We start from the raw sequence: 21,663 nt of genomic DNA, 5'->3' as shown, positions 1-21,663 counted from the left end.
GCTTATCCATTGGTAGATATAGGCCATTATATCTACTTGCTCCGCGGTCCAGTCAGCACTGGACGCGCGCAAAGAGACAAATAAGACTTTATTACATGTTTTGTATTAGTATATTTTTAAGTCAGTAGACAATAGATAGAAACAGAAGAACTTAATTATATTAATACAGCTTACTTTTAACCCTCTTTTAAGCAAGTGGTTTAAAGAGAGTCTTCCTCTGCACGTACTAGTGTACGTGATATTGATGTGTGGAACACTTGCACTGAGCAGTACAAGTCGGCAGTGCCCCGTTACACGAAACGCTCTGCGTTTGAGAAGCTCAAAACCTTGTTTGGGCTAGAACATATTAAGTTCATACTCTCCCGTTCTGGATGGAAGGCTTAAGGCATTTATGCGATACGAATCCTCTCTTATCAGACAGGTCAAGGGCCACTTAGCGGCATCTGCGCTGACTCGGTACATTTCTGTACCTGATCCAGAGCCTAAGGCTCACCCTCTCGTTGTCAGCGTTAAGATATTTAAGGGTAAAGAGGGACAAAACCTCTCTTTTGAATAAAACAGGTGGAGATGCCCATAGACTCTGCTTTGTCCTTAACAGAACGACAAAAGGTGGTCATGGCCATTTCCAAGCTTGGAGGTAGAGCCCTGGAATGGGCACTCTCGTGCAGCACGTCTATTAACGTCACTTTTTCGCATGGGATTCGCTGACACAGCAAATGACTAGCATGTTTGCACCGCCGGATCAGGCTTTTCATATGCGATAACGGCTCATAGCGACTAGTCAGGGTAAACGAGCCCTAGGGGGCTATGTCCATGAGCTGAGAACTCGCATTGCTGCTACGCGTCAAAAGTAACCGTCTTTATGGGGGGTCTCAATGAGGGCTCCGAATAGAGGCGCCCGTCAGAAAATTGACATGGTTCCTGAAACCAAAATCTGTGTTACTCGACAGTGGCCTTTATTAAAGGAATAGTGTGACGTCATTGACGATTTCTTTCGTTCTAAGCACGAGGCCGGGATGGTACGTAAAAGTAAATCTCCTCATTCTACACCAACATTTTGTGTCAAAAGGTCTAACGGCAAATGGCGCAGCTTAATGCTGCAACTATACCTGCACAGACCTCCATTCCTAGAAAGGATGTTCTTTAGAACAATACGGTGGGATGCACGATACAGTGCCTGCACAGACCTCCATTCCTAGAAAGGATGTTCTTTAGAACAATACGGTGGGATGCACGATACAGTGCACTTGACTTAGTCGATGGCTATTATCAGCTCATGAGAGCTAGTGATTTTCCGCTTACAGCGGTTAGCGCCCCAAGCGATTTGCTGTGGGAGTGGCTAATTATGCCACAACGGCTTTTCAATGCCCCGGCTACTTATAATCTTATAGTGACGCAACTGTACCGTCCTCATTGAGGTTATGCACAGACTTATTTTTTTTGACGACATTATTGCCCACCGTCGTGCGGAACAGGGTCGGTTGTATGTGGAGAATTATGAACCGCTTGTGAGCAGTGCTTGAATGCATGCGCACAAATAAATTATATGCCAATGCCTCTAAATGCATTTTTGGCGCAGAAGAGACACCCTTTATAAGGTGCTTTATTTGGAAGCGCGGCCTTAGAGCGGATCCCGCTAAGGTAAAAGCCATAGTTGTGGCCGATTCCTACGAATCCAAAGAATTTACGTAAGCGGTTGGCCTCGCCAACTACTTGCACAAATATATTGAGAATTCTGCTGATATGGCTAGGCCGTTATCCAATCTCCTTAAAAAAGGTACGGATTGGTGCTGTACTAGCACAAAATTTTTAAAGCTGGGGTTACGTGAGCTTGTGCGTGAGATTGGTTCATATGTTCATCGGGCCGATGACCATATAGATGGACACCAAGCAATTGAAATCAGAAGGAAGCATGACTAGCGTTTGTGTCTTCGCTAAACCTGGAGTTCCGATAAAAACATTATTTTATGTATATAATAAATCAAATAAATATTTTTTTTCGATAATTTAGTAATTTAATAGGACTACCATATTGATATTTTTACTAAATGAATAAGAACAAGAATGATGCTTCAAAAGCGATTAAGGATAGTCTTATCCATACCCCGATGCTGGCTCTGCCAAATTCAAATTGGCCTTTTAACGTCGTTTGTGACGCATCGGATTTTGCCATCGGCAGTGATCGGTAACAAACCGATAATGTTGGGCGCGAAAATGTAATTGCATTCGAGTCTAGACAGCTTAAAAGTTGCGGAAAATAAATATTCAGTTCATGCCAAAGAGTTTCTTGCAATGAAGTATGCTCTTCTGAAATTTAGAGTTCATCTGCTTGGCTCTAAGCCGTTGGTGATATATACAGATCACGCGTCTTTACGCACTGCGACTAAGTCGCCCCATCTATCACAGAGAATGACGCGATGGCTTTCATTTTTCGCCGAATACAATTTCGACGTGAAATATAAGCCTGGCAAGCAGAATGCTTTGGCTGATGCGTTATCTCGCATTCCGAATTAGGGATCTCTCAATTAACGACTATAACGTTTTCTAATACTGAATTAATCTGTTCGGCTCACGCCAAGGATTAACAGTGTGTAATTATGCTACGAGCTCTTCGGAGCATTAGTTGGACGTTAAATTGTCGGCACGTTTGCGTGCGAGGTTACATCGAATTTCTATCAGTAACGACCTTTTGCTTTATTGCACGGATGCTGCGGAGACTCCGCGCATCGTTGTTCCTCATCATGAGGATTTAGTGTATCGAATCCTATATGAGGAACATGATACCGTTCTTGGTGGTCATCTCTGTAGAATACAGTTCTACGTCTCCGTGAGCCAGATTTATTGGTGGCCCAAGCTTTACAAATGGGTTAACACATACGTTCGCGCATGCGAAACTTGCCAACGGGTTAAACCTTCGGCTCATGCTACTGCGCGACTGGCCAGTCTGCCGGTACCCACATGGTGTTGGGAGTCCACCATTATGGATTTTGTGTTTGGTCTACCAAAAGATTCGGCCGGTAACACGGGCATCGTGGTCTTTGTTGACCGGTTGAGCAAAATGGATCATTTCGCGGCTGTGCCTGATCCCATTCATAATGAAGACACAGCAAGGCTGTTTTTTTGATCGCGTGTTTGAACAACACGGTTTGTCTGTGGCAATTGTCGCTGATCGAGATCCACGTTTCACAAGTAAATTCTTGAAATCTATTTTTCGAGTGCATAGCACCAGATTGGACATGTCCAAAGCAGACCATCCGCAGACTGATAGTCAGACCGAACGTGTCATCGAAGACGCTCTGCACAGTGTGTGTGCTGTCACCCCAGAGCGCTAGAGTTCAATGCTCCCGATAGTGGAGTTTGCGTTAGATAAAGCTGTACATGCCTCTTCAGGCTACACTACGTTCTATGTCAAATGTCTCACCCATCCACGCACTCCGTTCACGATACACCACTAAGTGGTTCAGGGCTTGGGGGGGGGGTTACTCAATAGGCTTGCTGATATCAGTTCTTTTACCGTTAGGAAACAAGTAAGCGAGTTTTTCGCAACGCGCTCTGATGTCTTGAGACATGAGCGTGACACGATGGCTGATAGCCAATACAAACAATAAGAAAAGCTGTTTCCAAGGCAGGAGGTTTACTAATTCTTATGCGGTAGCTTGCTAGGAAGGTTCATCGTGTAAGCTAGGCTCTCTTGGCGACGACCGTAAATTGAACCATTTACGGTCGTCGTTAAGAAGAAGCTAGCTTACCAGATAAACCTTCCTAGCAAGCTGCGTTCACACCCAGTGTTCCACGTCGGCTTGCTTAAGCCATATCGAGACCCTAACCACGTGGACTTGAAGACGCTTGCGCGAGACAGGCAGTCGTGCCGCAGATTGCTGCATCCTCACCAGGTTGTCAAGCTGGACCTCTAAACGAGGCTGTTGCGTTTCGGACCGCGTCAAAAGAACCCTCAATGCGAGCAAAGCCCTCGTGAAGAAGTTGCACCTCGTACGTTAGAGCATCAAACGCTTTCACCGAGATTTTGACCCCCGAGGAATTCTTCTGTTTCCCGTGGAGAAGTTCTTAAAGCGACTTCGTCGCAAGGACTAATACCAGTATCTGGTGGAGTGGTTTAAGTACCTCCCCTCCTTCGAAAACTATTGGGAGTCTGTGGTACCTCTTCGGTGAGATTGTCCGTACGCCGTCGACGTTTTTAAGCGCCTCACTCGAGGTCAACTTGCGTCAGACGACGCTTCCCACCAATAAAAGTAAGAATGGTTGGATCTTTAGCCTCAGTGCGGCTTCGAATATGGTTGCGCGGGCAACTGAAGCACTTAATTATTGGCTAGGCCTATCCTCGTTATGAGGAATAAACGCTAAACGTAACTGGCCTTTGGCCTTAAGCTTGGCGAAATCAAAGCGAAGCTTCTGCTCAAAACGAACATCAGCCACATAAACAGACTCTCTTATCGACCAAATTTTGCGGAGGCGGCGTGTTCGATGGATTCAGTCTCAAACGAAGCGTCATTTTCGCTTTTTGACTTGTTTGAAAATAGAACGAGCGGAATTTTCCTAATTGAGGTCACCTAAGCTTTACGGGCCTGACCACGCTAACGCGTCAAATACTGATCTCGCGTCATTACCTTGGGCGTAAGGTATCGCTGATTAAGAGCGTTGCGAGCATCGAGCTCCTCCGGCGTCCTTGCCTTGGATCCGGAAGTTCAGATAGTTAAGCTGCGACCCGTAACCTTTTTGAGGAGCGAATCGATATTCACTGTGAACTTTGCTTTCGCAAGGTCTGCAGCTTGCGACAAGCTTGTTCCTCCATGAGGATTGCCTGCTCTTGCTCTTCATCGAGCGAGTCCGTAATTATGTTGGACTCAGAGTCCGGTGTCCTGCGCCATGCAGCTAGCCACTCTGATCAAATGGCATGAATCGTTGTAGATGCTGCAAAACGCCAGAGTTCCTGAGCCGCCGGAAATACCGCATCCTTCGCGCCCTTATCTCATCACCTTGCGTAAAAGAACGCTTAATCGCATTTCAAACCGCGTGTGGAACCTCTGGAAGATCCAGACCAAACGGCCACACGTTGAAGTCCGTCTTGCTAGATCCTATAAGCGCTCGCCACCTGTCCAGAAGAAGCTCTTAGTGACGACGCGCACTTGAGCATGTCCAAAACACATGTCGTGCCGCGGTAGGCAGGGTCCGATAACACCCATGTGCGGGGTATGATATGTTTTAGCTCGCCCAATTCCATAGTGGGAAGCTGTTGCATTTCAGGCGATACAGCGTTTGTGCGTTGGTCGGCAAAAGAAGCACGTATCCGGCGTATATCGCTCCATGTAATAAGTGGTGTCCCGTCCGAAATCACTTAAAAGTCCAGCTTTGACACTCACTTTTCGAGAATTCGTTTTCCTTCATCGCACCGGTGTTTGGAGATAGCCTGGATAATTATTTATCGGTGCAGATATGTACTATGCGGGTGAGCGCCGGGTGCGCGCCAAAGTGTCAGGAGTGTCGCCATCGCTAGACGCCGCTGTATCGCATGCGGGCATCGACGAGACTGGTGTCACTTCACCCTCCATGCCCGTATCGAAATGAGTCGGTGATATCCCTGCACTGTAAAGTGTCCAGTGATGTTACCGATAAACCTTGGTAGAGCACGCAAGTAAGCAACCCGGTTCAATTGCTCGATATACGAGTGCTGAAAAGATGTAGAGAAGAGCGAGGCAGAATGAACCAAAGTGTTGTCTCTTCGCCATTGATTGGGTTGCCATGTCGAGCCGTGCCGAGAACCGTATAATTCCACTTTGGCATACCGTCCAAGACATTATGTCACGCAGGTAATTCGTGCCTCGCGCAAAATCAGCACCGTTCAAATTATAGGTTGTACCTCTGCGGTCCCGCAGCCATGACATGTCCGTCAACGTGGCGTGTTCAATCCACCTGTTGTCGAACCTCCCCGAAGATGCTACTTCAGCCCTCATTCCTATACGAAGGTTGTCATCAATGACCCGTCGAACATCAATAGTAACACTTCCGTCGGTGCTATAGTCGATCTCGGCTTTCAAAGTAAATGCTACGGCCCTTTTACATACTTCGTTGACGTCACCTCGGCGCGCGTGTTGAGCCGTCGAAAGGCTAACAATTTCGGAACCGGTACGCCATAGCGTCGCTCGATATCTTGGGTGCTTGTCTGCACTCCAACAAGGCGTGATCTATGGTGATTCAGACGCTACAGACCCCCATAGGCAGTCTCCAATCAGTAAGTCTCGCAACGACGCTGTAGCTGCCCATTGACCAACTTCTAAAGCCGCCATATTCATCAATTCCATTTGAATACACGGCACCGCAAAGCCACCCTGTTGTTTCGGGAGTGAACCCGTCTCGGAAGAGACCCAAGGTCTACACCGCTTACCATCCCGGACACCCCAAACAAAGCCCTTAATCAAATTCGTCAACCGGGTGACCATGGCCGGAGGAGGCCAGCAGTGCCGAGCTAGGAAAAGTATCTTGGGCACCGTTATGGCACTGGCAAGGCGAGCTCGTTGTTCTATCGTGTGAGTCTTCTCCCTGGCTAGCACAAGCCGGCTCCAAAGAGATCTTAAGCATTTATTCTAATCATCCGCCACCACATCCTGTTGACCCACCATTACACCAAGACAACGGCAGGATTCGCCTGAAGTCAGGAGTGTTAGGCCACAAGTGATAAGAGGCAATGCTGACCCGCGACGGTCCAGGGAAATGATCATTGACTTTGAGCGGTTGATCAGCAGGCCGGAGACGCTAGATAAATCAAAATTGTTGCAACCTGCGTAACTGTAGCCCAATCACGCAGGTAGACGGCGTGTCATAAAGTATCCCGAAACTTTGAATTCTGCGATCCGCTCCAGATTTAAGTGGCACCCCACCAATGTCCATTCTCTCTTGGACCACACGATAAACACTATCGAGGGCGAGGATAAAGAGAAGTGGCGCAAGTGGGAACCTCTGCCGAATCCCACAGTTGACTTCCCGTCGACGAGATCGGTATCCATTCACGATAAATCGACACGTTGTGCCGCGATGTAATGCCTCCACTTTCGAAACAAATCGAGACGAAAATCCATGCCACTTCAAAGCGGAAAGTAGGTAAGGACGTTGCAGCGTGTCGTAAGCCTTTGCAAAGTCGAGGAGCAAAGCAATGGCTCCGTGAAGATCACTGTCTCCCTTGCTGCTTTACGTACCGCCTTGGATATATCCAACGCTGTGTGGATCGAACGCTGCGGGACGAATCCAACTTGGGCTAGCGAAATGATTCGCGACAGCAGAGGCCGCACTCAAAATGACAGAATCTGGGTAAATAATTTGTAGTCGCTGTTAAGAAACACGATCAGGCGATGATCCAGTGGCAAGGCAGACGCCGCAGTTTTCTTAAGGCACTGGGTGTTTGTTTCTTCAAACGAAGCCAGCAGCACGCTGCACTCCAGCCACCGGGTATACAGGGCTGCTGAAATAGGTGCGAGCTCGGCTGCGTAGTCTCGGTAAAAGGTGTCATTGAGTTCGTCCGGCCCCGCAGCTTTACCACGTCTAAGTCTCTTCAAGGCCGCACTGACATCTTCTGTAGAAATTGAAGACGTTACACTAAAATCATCAACTTGGGCTGGCGGGGCTGCTCTGTCCAGAAACGCGGCTGTTTCTTCAAAACGGGCAAAAGAGTGAGTCATAATCTGTCCCCAGCCATCTGCCATTTCATCAGCCAATTCCTGTGACCGATTCGACCCGAGCTGAGCTTTGCTACCCAGGAACACGATAGTGTTGTCCTGAAATCTAGTCGACACCCGGGTGTAGACGCGACGTGATGTCTCTCCCGGGGAGTACGTATACTGAAGAAGCAGTCGCTCCTTTTTGGTCCTCTGCCATAGTCGCCGACACTCCGATACTTTTTTACGAAGGTCCACCGAGGTGTCGATGAGGCTAGAGTGATCGCGTCTTTGGGTTTGGCTACGGACCTGAGAAGCCTCAGACGAACGTGCATCCAAGAGAGCTGGTCCCAGCCGAATATATAACCGACGCAGCCGCTGCCTATATCTTTTTGTCAAACCTTGACGCGCCTGCTTGGTGGTCGCCAACAGAATCTTACGAAGCCTGATCTTCCAAGTGTCCCCCCAGTCTGCAAGTCGTCGGGCCGTGAGACAGTCTGACGTAGGAACCGAAGCTGTATCGTCCACTTGCCGCTGTGCCAGCTCAATGGTAGCAGTAATTTTGCTAATGAGGCCGCTTGTGAGTATCCAGGAACCGGATTTACGCGCCGTGGCTTGCGGACGCGCACTACATGACGCGGCGCCCCAATCCTGACACTTATGCCATTGTAATCAGCTGCAGGACCGGGTACCAAAAATTCGACGTCTCGAATCCAGTCCGAAAGTATACTGACATACCAACGATCGAGACGGGAGCTGGCCGATCCAACGCCTAACAATGTGTAAAAATAAAGTATGTGCCGTCGCATGAAAATGCGCTATGGCTTGTTCATCTTCCGCTTGCTCTATGTCATCATCAAGAACATCGCTAAGTTGAGCGCGACCAAGAAGCCTACGCAGCGCAATCGAGTCGTCAAGACGCGGCGTCAGCGTGCAGTTGAAGTCGCCACCTATAAGGATTGGTTCATCGTATCCCTGTAGCCGTTCATCCTTCTCACTTGGAGCATAAACGATGACCACCAGGGTTGTGTCGCTTCTGAGATTAATCTGAACAGCCATCCAGTGAGATGTCCAGTGGTTCTCTTGCCATGAATCCATTGTAGTAATGGAGGATTACGGGTTCAAGAGCATTGCCACTCCACCTCGCAAAATTTCGGCCTCCGTCCACTTCGTGCGGCTGGGCGTTCACAAATCCCCAGGTCTTGTTGTATAATTTATCCATGGCGGCAGACTCTCCAATCGCACCCGGGTTTCTTGAAGAAACATGCTCCCTTACCCTCTCGCTGTCGGAAATGGCTGAACAAGTCGGCGCATCGTTCCGGATGCTTGGGAAAATCCCGCAACATTTTGCGAGTGAAGACAGATGCTTGTTTCGCGAGGCTGCCACGGGTTTGGTGATAGCAGTCGTCGACGGTGCCAGGGTATATCTCATGACGAGACATCCTTTATCCCAGACGAGGTGCCCTCAGTACTGAAGGCCCAGCAGTTGACCATCACATGCGATTAGGTCAAGCGCCGGGTGCCAGTTGGCTGGTTTGCTGATAATGCTGGAGACTGCCGCGCGCACCTCTTTAGACTGGTGATACAGCGGTGCCTTGGTCTGTGGTATAACTATCTTCGTCTCTTCCTCGACGGGTGCGAGCTTGGGAAGCATCACACACAGGACATTGAGGACTCTCCAATGATCCAAGTAATCAAGCGGTTCGACGACAATCAGACACGATAACTCTGACTGTTGTATACTGAAGCGCCGCCACCGATGATGTTGTCAGTCGTTTTCCATCGAATTTGTCCAGCTTGTCCACCAGCCGTTGCGGCCCACCCCTTGCACATTGCTCGAAGTTTTGCATCTGCGTGAGTAGTGTGTCGACGGATAACCGCAGATTGGGTTTCGCTGTTAATGGCATGGCCAAAAACTCGCAGGGTTTCTCCCTGCATCGAGGTAAGATAAGCAACCGGGTACGGTAAACCACTGACCGTGCTGCAAGGCCAACGCACATGCGTTGACCCCACGCAGTTTGACCCTTGGGGCCAACTGGCAATTGAGACGACAGTGCAGCCACTGCCTTGTGCTGGATGACCCATGCCCGAACTGCAGTTGTGTTTGCAGCAGTTTGTTTCGTATGCTCCGGCACGGCAGCAGATGCTACCGCAGCAGACACAGTGTCCGGGATCCTGCGCACTCGTGTCGCGCGTAGTGTCTGATCGTGAGTATCAGGAGTGCGTAAGTGATCCATCAGAAGTCGTACCAGCATCTGGGTTTTCTGAGCAGCCCGGCAGGGGATAAGACATGACTGCAGAGCATACGGACCTTGCGTTGGATCGGTTAGTCGGCCTGCCGAGGCCTTGAGCTCTTCTTCGATTGCCGTAGCAGCTCCTCAGGAATGGGAACACTAGCGGCGCAGGGTGGTAGAGTTACTGAACCTCCATAGAGATCACCCATGCGCATAGTGTTTCCAAAGGTAACCGTACTTTCCACCATAGTAACATCGAGATCCAGCGAGGATTGCCCGTCTGCGATCGGAGTGCGCGGAGGAGGCATGTCCACCCAAAAACCCAAATCTGATTGGGAGAACCCACCTCAGCCGACCCCGTTGCCGGAGGCAGCGCGGGGGCAGCACGAGGTATGCCACGTTTTCGGCGAACATGAGAAGACAACAAGCGCGCAATAGTCGCGCGACTCTTCTCCCTGTCATTTTCCTCCAGCTCAGCAGACAGTTCGCATGGCGGGGCAGCAGCTTTCGATGGCGTAAGTTAATTAGTTGTCGTCGATTTCGGTGCAGTCTTTGCCAATCGGCGTGTCAATAGTTCCAGTGTGTTCGTTGCCTTCGTTGCTTCTGCCATCGCGCGGGTCGCCGCTGCACTGGCTTTGCGATAATCGTACTCCATCCTGAGCAATTCGGCATTGCTGTTGGCGAGAGAAGTCGGTAACCTATCATCAGTTGGCTCTTTAGCAATAGCTTCTTCAAGCGCTTGAGCATGAGCCTCGAAATAACACGCACGTTTTTGGTCAGTAGCGCGCTTAGTCTCCGCTGCTGTCAAAATGAGATCCTCAACCGCTTTTGGGCATCCTCCACTCTTGACCGAGCCAATGCAAGTGCCTGCTCTTTCGAAGATTTTGAAGGCAACGACGAATTGACCGCCGTGCCTGTTTGTGGAGATGCCTCGGCGACGTGGTGGTCCTCGCCCAAAAGGTTCTCTAGTTCACGAGCCGCCCGCGTGCGCTGTTCGTTGGACCTGGAAAAAGCGGAAGAATTTGGCTTGGATTGCACCGCAGCCTGTTTGCGAGCGGTGGAACCGTTGTTTTGTTGGCATGGAGAAATTTCTTGATCGTGTAGCTGTGCTTGACGTAAGGTGCCGTAACTGTTTGAGAAGACTTGCCAGGTCCGGCAGCAGTGACCGACTGCGGCTGTCGGGGCGACGACACGTTGTGACTTACCGTAGGAACAGATTGAGCCACCGTGGTACGCGACTACCGCTTTTTCTTGCGTGCTCCTGGATCAAACCATTCATCGGTAGAAGGACTAGCGGTACGAGGAGAAGTCGCACCNGAACGCTGCGGGACGAATCCAACTTGGGCTAGCGAAATGATTCGCGACAGCAGAGGCCGCACTCAAAATGACAGAATCTGGGTAAATAATTTGTAGTCGCTGTTAAGAAACACGATCAGGCGATGATCCAGTGGCAAGGCAGACGCCGCAGTTTTCTTAAGGCACTGGGTGTTTGTTTCTTCAAACGAAGCCAGCAGCACGCTGCACTCCAGCCACCGGGTATACAGGGCTGCTGAAATAGGTGCGAGCTCGGCTGCGTAGTCTCGGTAAAAGGTGTCATTGAGTTCGTCCGGCCCCGCAGCTTTACCACGTCTAAGTCTCTTCAAGGCCGCACTGACATCTTCTGTAGAAATTGAAGACGTTACACTAAAATCATCAACTTGGGCTGGCGGGGCTGCTCTGTCCAGAAACGCGGCTGTTTCTTCAAAACGGGCAAAAGAGTGAGTCATAATCTGTCCCCAGCCATCTGCCATTTCATCAGCCAATTCCTGTGACCGATTCGACCCGAGCTGAGCTTTGCTACCCAGGAACACGATAGTGTTGTCCTGAAATCTAGTCGACACCCGGGTGTAGACGCGACGTGATGTCTCTCCCGGGGAGTACGTATACTGAAGAAGCAGTCGCTCCTTTTTGGTCCTCTGCCATAGTCGCCGACACTCCGATACTTTTTTACGAAGGTCCACCGAGGTGTCGATGAGGCTAGAGTGATCGCGTCTTTGGGTTTGGCTACGGACCTGAGAAGCCTCAGACGAACGTGCATCCAAGAGAGCTGGTCCCAGCCGAATATATAACCGACGCAGCCGCTGCCTATATCTTTTTGTCAAACCTTGACGCGCCTGCTTGGTGGTCGCCAACAGAATCTTACGAAGCCTGATCTTCCAAGTGTCCCCCCAGTCTGCAAGTCGTCGGGCCGTGAGACAGTCTGACGTAGGAACCGAAGCTGTATCGTCCACTTGCCGCTGTGCCAGCTCAATGGTAGCAGTAATTTTGCTAATGAGGCCGCTTGTGAGTATCCAGGAACCGGATTTACGCGCCGTGGCTTGCGGACGCGCACTACATGACGCGGCGCCCCAATCCTGACACTTATGCCATTGTAATCAGCTGCAGGACCGGGTACCAAAAATTCGACGTCTCGAATCCAGTCCGAAAGTATACTGACATACCAACGATCGAGACGGGAGCTGGCCGATCCAACGCCTAACAATGTGTAAAAATAAAGTATGTGCCGTCGCATGAAAATGCGCTATGGCTTGTTCATCTTCCGCTTGCTCTATGTCATCATCAAGAACATCGCTAAGTTGAGCGCGACCAAGAAGCCTACGCAGCGCAATCGAGTCGTCAAGACGCGGCGTCAGCGTGCAGTTGAAGTCGCCACCTATAAGGATTGGTTCATCGTATCCCTGTAGCCGTTCATCCTTCTCACTTGGAGCATAAACGATGACCACCAGGGTTGTGTCGCTTCTGAGATTAATCTGAACAGCCATCCAGTGAGATGTCCAGTGGTTCTCTTGCCATGAATCCATTGTAGTAATGGAGGATTACGGGTTCAAGAGCATTGCCACTCCACCTCGCAAAATTTCGGCCTCCGTCCACTTCGTGCGGCTGGGCGTTCACAAATCCCCAGGTCTTGTTGTATAATTTATCCATGGCGGCAGACTCTCCAATCGCACCCGGGTTTCTTGAAGAAACATGCTCCCTTACCCTCTCGCTGTCGGAAATGGCTGAACAAGTCGGCGCATCGTTCCGGATGCTTGGGAAAATCCCGCAACATTTTGCGAGTGAAGACAGATGCTTGTTTCGCGAGGCTGCCACGGGTTTGGTGATAGCAGTCGTCGACGGTGCCAGGGTATATCTCATGACGAGACATCCTTTATCCCAGACGAGGTGCCCTCAGTACTGAAGGCCCAGCAGTTGACCATCACATGCGATTAGGTCAAGCGCCGGGTGCCAGTTGGCTGGTTTGCTGATAATGCTGGAGACTGCCGCGCGCACCTCTTTAGACTGGTGATACAGCGGTGCCTTGGTCTGTGGTATAACTATCTTCGTCTCTTCCTCGACGGGTGCGAGCTTGGGAAGCATCACACACAGGACATTGAGGACTCTCCAATGATCCAAGTAATCAAGCGGTTCGACGACAATCAGACACGATAACTCTGACTGTTGTATACTGAAGCGCCGCCACCGATGATGTTGTCAGTCGTTTTCCATCGAATTTGTCCAGCTTGTCCACCAGCCGTTGCGGCCCACCCCTTGCACATTGCTCGAAGTTTTGCATCTGCGTGAGTAGTGTGTCGACGGATAACCGCAGATTGGGTTTCGCTGTTAATGGCATGGCCAAAAACTCGCAGGGTTTCTCCCTGCATCGAGGTAAGATAAGCAACCGGGTACGGTAAACCACTGACCGTGCTGCAAGGCCAACGCACATGCGTTGACCCCACGCAGTTTGACCCTTGGGGCCAACTGGCAATTGAGACGACAGTGCAGCCACTGCCTTGTGCTGGATGACCCATGCCCGAACTGCAGTTGTGTTTGCAGCAGTTTGTTTCGTATGCTCCGGCACGGCAGCAGATGCTACCGCAGCAGACACAGTGTCCGGGATCCTGCGCACTCGTGTCGCGCGTAGTGTCTGATCGTGAGTATCAGGAGTGCGTAAGTGATCCATCAGAAGTCGTACCAGCATCTGGGTTTTCTGAGCAGCCCGGCAGGGGATAAGACATGACTGCAGAGCATACGGACCTTGCGTTGGATCGGTTAGTCGGCCTGCCGAGGCCTTGAGCTCTTCTTCGATTGCCGTAGCAGCTCCTCAGGAATGGGAACACTAGCGGCGCAGGGTGGTAGAGTTACTGAACCTCCATAGAGATCACCCATGCGCATAGTGTTTCCAAAGGTAACCGTACTTTCCACCATAGTAACATCGAGATCCAGCGAGGATTGCCCGTCTGCGATCGGAGTGCGCGGAGGAGGCATGTCCACCCAAAAACCCAAATCTGATTGGGAGAACCCACCTCAGCCGACCCCGTTGCCGGAGGCAGCGCGGGGGCAGCACGAGGTATGCCACGTTTTCGGCGAACATGAGAAGACAACAAGCGCGCAATAGTCGCGCGACTCTTCTCCCTGTCATTTTCCTCCAGCTCAGCAGACAGTTCGCATGGCGGGGCAGCAGCTTTCGATGGCGTAAGTTAATTAGTTGTCGTCGATTTCGGTGCAGTCTTTGCCAATCGGCGTGTCAATAGTTCCAGTGTGTTCGTTGCCTTCGTTGCTTCTGCCATCGCGCGGGTCGCCGCTGCACTGGCTTTGCGATAATCGTACTCCATCCTGAGCAATTCGGCATTGCTGTTGGCGAGAGAAGTCGGTAACCTATCATCAGTTGGCTCTTTAGCAATAGCTTCTTCAAGCGCTTGAGCATGAGCCTCGAAATAACACGCACGTTTTTGGTCAGTAGCGCGCTTAGTCTCCGCTGCTGTCAAAATGAGATCCTCAACCGCTTTTGGGCATCCTCCACTCTTGACCGAGCCAATGCAAGTGCCTGCTCTTTCGAAGATTTTGAAGGCAACGACGAATTGACCGCCGTGCCTGTTTGTGGAGATGCCTCGGCGACGTGGTGGTCCTCGCCCAAAAGGTTCTCTAGTTCACGAGCCGCCCGCGTGCGCTGTTCGTTGGACCTGGAAAAAGCGGAAGAATTTGGCTTGGATTGCACCGCAGCCTGTTTGCGAGCGGTGGAACCGTTGTTTTGTTGGCATGGAGAAATTTCTTGATCGTGTAGCTGTGCTTGACGTAAGGTGCCGTAACTGTTTGAGAAGACTTGCCAGGTCCGGCAGCAGTGACCGACTGCGGCTGTCGGGGCGACGACACGTTGTGACTTACCGTAGGAACAGATTGAGCCACCGTGGTACGCGACTACCGCTTTTTCTTGCGTGCTCCTGGATCAAACCATTCATCGGTAGAAGGACTAGCGGTACGAGGAGAAGTCGCACCTGATGTCGGGCCGCCAGCAAGTGTTGGCGGTATCTCCCGATTGCCAAGTCTGGAGGGTGCCTACAAAAACTTTGTCAACAGGGGGTTCTTATCTCCATCCGCTTTTAGCTGCGCTGTCGTTGCCGCCAAAGTATTTGCCAAACCAGTACGTGCCGCAGTCGGTTGGCAACGTCAAGGTGAGTAAAAATTAACCCGCTGACGGGTTGAGGCGCCAGTAGCATACCAGAAAACACGCGGTGATGCTCTTCTTGAAAACTGCCTTTGCGCCCACCACACTTGGCACTCGAGTGATACGGCGAGTAGCATGTAAAAAGGAAGTATCGAAAATGGTGTAGGAAGATCTCCGTCCCTGCAGTCGGGATATGCGTAAGACTATAACACTTCAACTAATCGCACGTCATCAGCAGCTTAAGTTGTTAAGGACAAGTCACCGTATCGAAAGTCGCAACATAAAAGTTGAAATCATACGCGTCCGATCCGTGTGAGCACCCACGAGATACCGAAATTACGGCACAGGACACACTGGACTCCAGTATTGCTTGAACCGTGCTAGCCACCACTCCATTCCCGAGAACCCTGACTTGATAGTGTAAAATGTTCCGAACTGCTGCCGTAGCTGGTATTGAGGCACAAGTAATGTCTTCGCGCTCCAGGATATTGGGACACAAATGTTGAAGGCGCTTCTCGCGAAACGAAATCGACTTGGCATGCCATCTCTTAGCAGCCGCCTGATCTGGCAAAAATGAAAGTCGGCTGTCTCGTTTCTGCGTCGTAATTTGTCCGCTTGGCCCCTTTGACCAATTCCCGACTTAAGACGTCCGGGTCCGTTTCCCCCTCACTGCGCACCAATAGTTAGAGAAGTAGGGTCTTCTTAGCGACGTACTTGGGCATGTGCACATACGGAGGCACAATCGCAATAACTTTTCTCCAGGTATGCTTCGAAGAAATCTAGCATCACAACCAGCGTAGCACGCGGAAGCGTACAAACTAAAAACCACGGAGGCGATGACAGAACGATATTACCCATGATCCATGCCGCCGGCGCTTCTTCTTCTAGTGGTATCATCGGGCGCAGATTGCGACCGCTTTTTTTGCCCACGTCCTCGTAGCAGCACGAACCAGCACTTCACAGCGATCGTGAGAGGTTCGTTGCAAATACCGGAGGCGTCGCTTACAGCAGTAGGTACGCCTCTACTCAGCGAGCCGTCGACAGCACCGTTAAATTCGCCACTACTCCGCGAGTACTCGCCAGCACTGTTAAGCGCGCCGTGACTAGGCGAGTTCTCGCCAGCACCGTGAAGTGCGCCGTGACTTAGCGATTTGTCGACAGCACCGTGAAGTGCGCCGTGACTCAGCGATTCATCGAAAGCACCGTTAGGTGCGCCTTTACTCGGCTAGCATAGGACGTAACCGCTTGGTGTGCAAGGAGCCAGCTCCATTGGTGAAACGCTCTGAGGTATGCTCGGATGTGCTAACGAGGTGCACGATTAGAGGTTTCCCCCGCCATTGAAACTGCCGGCGCCGGGGCCGGTCACCGCAGCCACTTGCGAACCCCGACCATCCGCCACCTTAAGTACGGGGCTCGGCTCGCCTGCGGCCCCGGGTCTCATTGGTGCGCCCGCTTCTTCACCGGTGACCGACCCCCACACCACGGGATTATCCGGCCCGTGTGCTCCTTGCACGCGCGCACCGGACGCCCCTATCGGTATGACGGACCCGACCTGCATCTCTCTGTCTGTCGCAGAGCTCATGGCTGGCACCCGTCTCCGTGCCACGTTATTCGTTTGCGTACTTAAGCGCGAATCTGGAAGTTGCTTCGAACCTCTAGAGCGAGACTATTCTATAACTCATCTTCAACTTAGTTCCTCTGTATCCAAAGTCGGTGCGGTTTTCAATAGAGGTTGCTAACTGACAAGTAATAGTAGTAATTGAGGTGGTGGTTTTGAGCATGTGAACATGTGAACATCGTCCATAAACAGAAATGTGATAGCGCGTGTACCACACTATATTGAAGAAGTAAGGAAAGACGTTACCTAATGCAATTCGATTCACTAACAAGCGATAACAATAAAGAAGCTTATTTATCCTAACTCAAACTATGGTTGCGCAAGACTAGCTTGACAATTTACAGCTGCTTTTCCAGGAAAGTGCGAAGATCATGAAACTAATAAAAATTGTGACGGCCTTTGATAGGATAGCCTTTAAGCAAAGATACCTTATTTCATAAATTAGATCGATCACATTTTTCTTGGTTACTTCCGTCATGTTCTTGTATTCACGCATTAAATCATCTTTAACTATTTCTGGTGCATCATTTTGAAACGTTTTCCTGCTGCTCTTGCTTGAGAGGCAAAAAATAGCTCATTTTTGCAATTGGAGCCTCACGCACGAGAAGCATATACAAGTATCCGGAAAGAATATGAAAGCTTTATTTTGTTTGAGTTGTGAGAAGTCATCATTATAGGGAAATGTGCAAGATGGTGGCCTGTCTTTGCATATCCTGCAGACTTTAATTTTTAGGTAAATTCTTCATATTAATTTGATGGATGGTAGATACTTTTACGTCAAAAGAAGGGCCACCGTGGTAAGTGACTTCGAGTAATACTGATCAATTAACATTTAGTGGTGCTTCGCTAGATGGTGGGAGACAGTTTGTCACTTGACCTAAAACTATAAGCAAGATATCTGGTAGTGTTTTAGCCAGACAATAAGCACTGGTTGTTCCCCTTCCGATAGATACTGCTCCAGTGGCCCCATTATAAGCTTCCCACGGAAAAGTGCTCTGGGTCTATCTCCTCGGAGATAGGCCGTTCATCGTCTATACGGACCATGCGTCATTACGCACGGCCGTTATAGCCTACACCTCTCGCAAAGAATGGCGAGGTGGCTATCTTCTTCGCGGAGTATAAATTCTCCGTGGAATATAAACCAGGACGACTTAATTTCGTCGCTGATGCGTTATCACGCTGACCCGATTTCGAGCCAGCTACGCATTCCAACAGTGAAAATAATCCCACTGTTGCAACACTCATTTCAAGTGTTCCGTCATCAACCTTGTTTGTTGACATAAAGAAAGCCTACGCAGAAGATAAGGACCTTCTGCGTTTAATGGATCATCTGATGAATCCATCCAATAAATTTCTTAAAGATTTAGCGGCTTTATATTGATCGTTATCCGATCGATACATAACACGCAACGGCTTTCTGTACTACACAACCGTTGCCGGCGACACTCCACGTGTCGTCGTCCCAACTCACAATGATTTGCGCTTGCGCATCATGTATGAGTGTCACGATGCACCAACAAGTGGACATCGTTGACGTGAGAAAACTCATCTCACAGTAATTCGCGACTTTTACTGGCCCCGCCAGTATCAGTTCGTGCGCAAGTACATTCGTACTTGCGAGGTATGTCGACGAGTGAAGCCTAGCCGTTCATCCCGTGCACCAATCCAACCTCTACCACTTCCGGCAGAATGTTGGCCTTCCGTATCTATGGACTTCGTCTTCGGATTTCCCGAAGACGATCACAAAAACAATGGAATTCTTGTTTTTGTAGACAGATTCAGCAAGATGCTACATCTCGCTGCAGTACCAGAGTCGATCACGGCTCCGGCTGTGCCCGTGTCTTTATCTACAAGGTATTCAAACTCCACGGGTTACCCCGTGAACTAGTCTCGAATAGAGATCCACGGTTTCCGGCAGAGTTTTGGCAATCCGTGTTCCGATCTCTCGGAAAACGGCTGACTTTGTCAACTTCTGATCATCCAGAGACAGATGGTCAGACGGAATGCGTAAATCGCGTCCTCGAAGAGATACTTCGAGGTTACATTCAATCGAAACCAAATTGGAGCGAGTTTTTACCGATGTTCGAATTTTCAATCAACAATTCGGTGCATGCGTCTACAACGCATACACAGTTCTTTGTGAATAGCTTGCGCCATCCACGTATACCCACCCAATTAAAGGGATCCTCTTGTATAAGGGGGGGTGGACTCGCACGAGCAAAACCATTTCTGACTCATACTCATCACGCGTCAAATTTACCAACGACGCGCGTGATGTCGATGTCGAAGCAATCGACATCGAAGATGAGAAAGATCTCATGGCAGTGCGCACAAAGCGCACTGGAAACGACAAAACAAATGAGTCAGCAGAGGAATTTTCGCCGGCTCGAGAATCAATAATCCGTTTCGTACAGGATTCCATTGCTAACGCAGTGGGCCGTCAGAAACGGAACGCAGACAAACATGGTTCCATTTAAAATTAATGACCTGGTACTACTCTCTACGATAAATTTACCTAAGCGTGTAGTCACTAATGTGGGTCGCAGTAAACTACTACCCAAGTTCATTGGGCCATTCCGTGTACTGCATCGCAGAGGCAATGCGTACACAATATAATTGCCACGTACGATGCGAATGCATCCTACATTATACGTTGGTCGGCTCCGCTTGCACCATCAGTACGCGGTTTCTTCCGAGGACGGATCTGATCACCCTTTTACAAGAATACCTGAAATATTCTTGTAGTCACGAACCAAATTATCATGCTGAATCTGAAGATTCTCTTGTCGGGTCCAAAGATCTTCGAAACCGCGATGAGCTGACGACAGCTCATCACGAAGAGCGTCATATTCCCGTTCGTACTCCATCATTATGTACGCACTCTTCGAACGGTTTTCCAATCGTTCAATATAGTGCACCGTCTGCTTACCGCGCTCGTGTCCAGTACACTCCTCCAATACATGGAGGTAGCGGTCGAGCTTGTCGATCTTCGACTCTAGATCCGACACACGGTTCGGATCTAATTTTTCCTCCTCCACGACAACTATTGGTGGATCCCCACAGTGGCCAACGTTTCCTCGTGGAACGTATTTTAAACCACAGTGATGTGAAGGGGCAGCAAACGAGTTATCTGGTTCGATGGCGCGGTCATCCACCTTTCCTGGTGTCTTACCTCTAAGTCTGGTCTGCGCGATATAGCGTCAGCCAAGCCATTCGACTTACCCGACTTGTATTCAACTTTGAAATAAAATTCAGAGAAGAATGCAAGCCATCTTACCATTCTAGGCGAGAGGTGCGGTGTGTTTGTTGAGGTCCGCAGTGATGCTTGTTCCGTATAAACGACAACGGGTTCGGTGCCCAGTGGGTGCACACGAAACTTGACAAGAGCATACTTTATTGAAAGTAGCTTTTTGTCATGCACGGGATAACTCAGTTCCGCGGCTTTTAAAGCCGGGACAGAAAAGAGATGACACGGTCAATGCCGTCGTCATCCTTCTGCATAAACGCGCCGCCGATTGCAAAATTACTTGCATCGCAGACGAAGCTTAAGGGCTTATTCGCTTCTGGCAAAGCCAAGACCGGTGCCTCTACAAGCGATTGCTTCACTGATGTGATCGTATCTCCTTTGCTTTGACCAAACCTACTATGCATCCTTTCTAAGGAGGTCAGGCAAGGCTTAGTCCGCTCTGCATAATTCTTGCTATATTTATGCAGGTAGCTCGCAAGTCCTAAAAAATGGTGCAAATCCTTAACATGTCGTGGGATTACCATTCCTTTACCGATTTTACCTTGCCTGAGTCTTCTCGTACACCATGAGTACCTATGATGCAGCCCAGCACAGGTATCTCGTGGACCCCTATGACGCACTTTTGCAAGTTTATGTACAATTGCGCGTCCTTCAGAGTCTGTTACACAGCGTCTAATTGACGCTTGTGCGACTTCATTGCGCTCAGCCCTTCCTCGGCCCTACTATGCACGAGTGCATCGTCAAAGTAATCGGGCTCGTAGGCACCGTGCTGACGCATCACGTATGCCACCACTCGGTTGAATGTCGCTCACCCTTTTTCAAACCATGGGGCATCCCAAGCCACTCCCAAAGCATACCGCTTGGGGTGCTTACTGCCGTTTTGGCTACATTGGACTCTTTCATGAGTACCTGATTGTAGCCATCTTTTAAATTCAACGCGGAAAAGATAATTGACTTTCCCATTGAATCCAACAAAACATTTCTCCGCGGGATTGGCATTTGCTCCGGTATGGTCGCCGTGTTCAGCTTATCGTAAGCATGAACCACACGCCATCCACCCGTGGCTTTACGCACACGAAAGGTCGGGCTGCACTGAGGCGATTTGCTCTCACGAACATGTCTCGCCTTGGCTTGCTTGTCGAAGAACTCATCAATATAATCGACTTGTTCTTTCTACAATGGCCATTGCCTGGTCACTCAATACTTGGTGCCAGGTTCGAGGTCTATCTCGTGCCCGATGCCCCTATCTGCTGGTAGGCGGCTCGGCACTTCTTCTGGGAACACATCGCGATGGTTCCACAGAACCTCAAAGAACGGACTGTCTCTCAAGGCATCCCAGCCTTGAGCAGCGAACCGTTTCTTTTTGTCCGTTTTTAGGACGCTCTCGTCCATTGTGGACGACGAGCAACAGTCCACCAAGTTCTCTTCTGGAACTGGTG

The 21,663-nt window shown here is 49.9% G+C and overlaps 10 protein-coding genes across 10 annotated transcripts; 4 read left to right on the top strand and 6 right to left on the bottom strand.

Annotated features, from left to right (window-relative positions):
* Positions 1-8,884: 8,884 nt before the first annotated feature.
* Positions 8,885-9,139, top strand: CCR75_003317 (uncharacterized protein; the record flags this gene model as incomplete). Its single annotated transcript, XM_067961414.1, has 1 exon — positions 8,885-9,139. One exon carries the CDS (start codon positions 8,885-8,887, stop codon positions 9,137-9,139), a length of 255 nt encoding a protein of 84 aa, XP_067823233.1.
* A 219-nt stretch (positions 9,140-9,358) lies between these two features.
* CCR75_003316 (uncharacterized protein) lies at positions 9,359-9,919 on the bottom strand (the record flags this gene model as incomplete). The annotated part of the gene is made up of 1 exon (XM_067961413.1): positions 9,359-9,919. The coding sequence occupies one exon, from the start codon at positions 9,917-9,919 to the stop codon at positions 9,359-9,361; it is 561 nt and encodes a 186-aa protein (XP_067823232.1).
* Positions 9,920-9,990: 71 nt separating this feature from the next.
* Positions 9,991-10,206, bottom strand: CCR75_003318 (uncharacterized protein; the record flags this gene model as incomplete). Its single annotated transcript, XM_067961415.1, has 1 exon — positions 9,991-10,206. The coding sequence occupies one exon, from the start codon at positions 10,204-10,206 to the stop codon at positions 9,991-9,993; it is 216 nt and encodes a 71-aa protein (XP_067823260.1).
* A 1,071-nt stretch (positions 10,207-11,277) lies between these two features.
* Positions 11,278-12,738, bottom strand: CCR75_003321 (uncharacterized protein; the record flags this gene model as incomplete). Its single annotated transcript, XM_067961418.1, has 2 exons — positions 11,278-12,291; positions 12,379-12,738. 2 exons carry the CDS (start codon positions 12,736-12,738, stop codon positions 11,278-11,280), a joined length of 1,374 nt encoding a protein of 457 aa, XP_067823479.1.
* On the top strand, positions 12,436-12,621 carry CCR75_003322 (uncharacterized protein; the record flags this gene model as incomplete). Its single annotated transcript, XM_067961419.1, has 1 exon — positions 12,436-12,621. One exon carries the CDS (start codon positions 12,436-12,438, stop codon positions 12,619-12,621), a length of 186 nt encoding a protein of 61 aa, XP_067823478.1.
* A 122-nt stretch (positions 12,739-12,860) lies between the features above and the next one.
* On the top strand, positions 12,861-13,115 carry CCR75_003320 (uncharacterized protein; the record flags this gene model as incomplete). The annotated part of the gene is made up of 1 exon (XM_067961417.1): positions 12,861-13,115. The coding sequence occupies one exon, from the start codon at positions 12,861-12,863 to the stop codon at positions 13,113-13,115; it is 255 nt and encodes an 84-aa protein (XP_067823480.1).
* Positions 13,116-13,334: 219 nt separating this feature from the next.
* CCR75_003319 (uncharacterized protein) lies at positions 13,335-13,895 on the bottom strand (the record flags this gene model as incomplete). The annotated part of the gene is made up of 1 exon (XM_067961416.1): positions 13,335-13,895. One exon carries the CDS (start codon positions 13,893-13,895, stop codon positions 13,335-13,337), a length of 561 nt encoding a protein of 186 aa, XP_067823261.1.
* Positions 13,896-13,966: 71 nt separating this feature from the next.
* On the bottom strand, positions 13,967-14,182 carry CCR75_003315 (uncharacterized protein; the record flags this gene model as incomplete). Its single annotated transcript, XM_067961412.1, has 1 exon — positions 13,967-14,182. One exon carries the CDS (start codon positions 14,180-14,182, stop codon positions 13,967-13,969), a length of 216 nt encoding a protein of 71 aa, XP_067823235.1.
* Positions 14,183-15,192: 1,010 nt separating this feature from the next.
* CCR75_003314 (uncharacterized protein) lies at positions 15,193-15,381 on the top strand (the record flags this gene model as incomplete). Its single annotated transcript, XM_067961411.1, has 1 exon — positions 15,193-15,381. The coding sequence occupies one exon, from the start codon at positions 15,193-15,195 to the stop codon at positions 15,379-15,381; it is 189 nt and encodes a 62-aa protein (XP_067823234.1).
* Positions 15,382-16,677: 1,296 nt separating this feature from the next.
* Positions 16,678-16,941, bottom strand: CCR75_003313 (uncharacterized protein; the record flags this gene model as incomplete). Its single annotated transcript, XM_067961410.1, has 1 exon — positions 16,678-16,941. The coding sequence occupies one exon, from the start codon at positions 16,939-16,941 to the stop codon at positions 16,678-16,680; it is 264 nt and encodes an 87-aa protein (XP_067823237.1).
* Positions 16,942-21,663: the final 4,722 nt, after the last annotated feature.

The sequence above is a fragment of the Bremia lactucae genome (assembly GCF_004359215.1).
Source record: "Bremia lactucae strain SF5 chromosome Unknown BlacSF5_NotPlaced_9_SHOA01000002.1_551695bp, whole genome shotgun sequence".
Lineage (NCBI taxonomy): Eukaryota > Oomycota > Peronosporomycetes > Peronosporales > Peronosporaceae > Bremia > Bremia lactucae.
The sequence above is the reverse complement of the archived record's forward strand: the minus strand, read 5'-3'. Positions and strand labels throughout refer to the sequence as shown.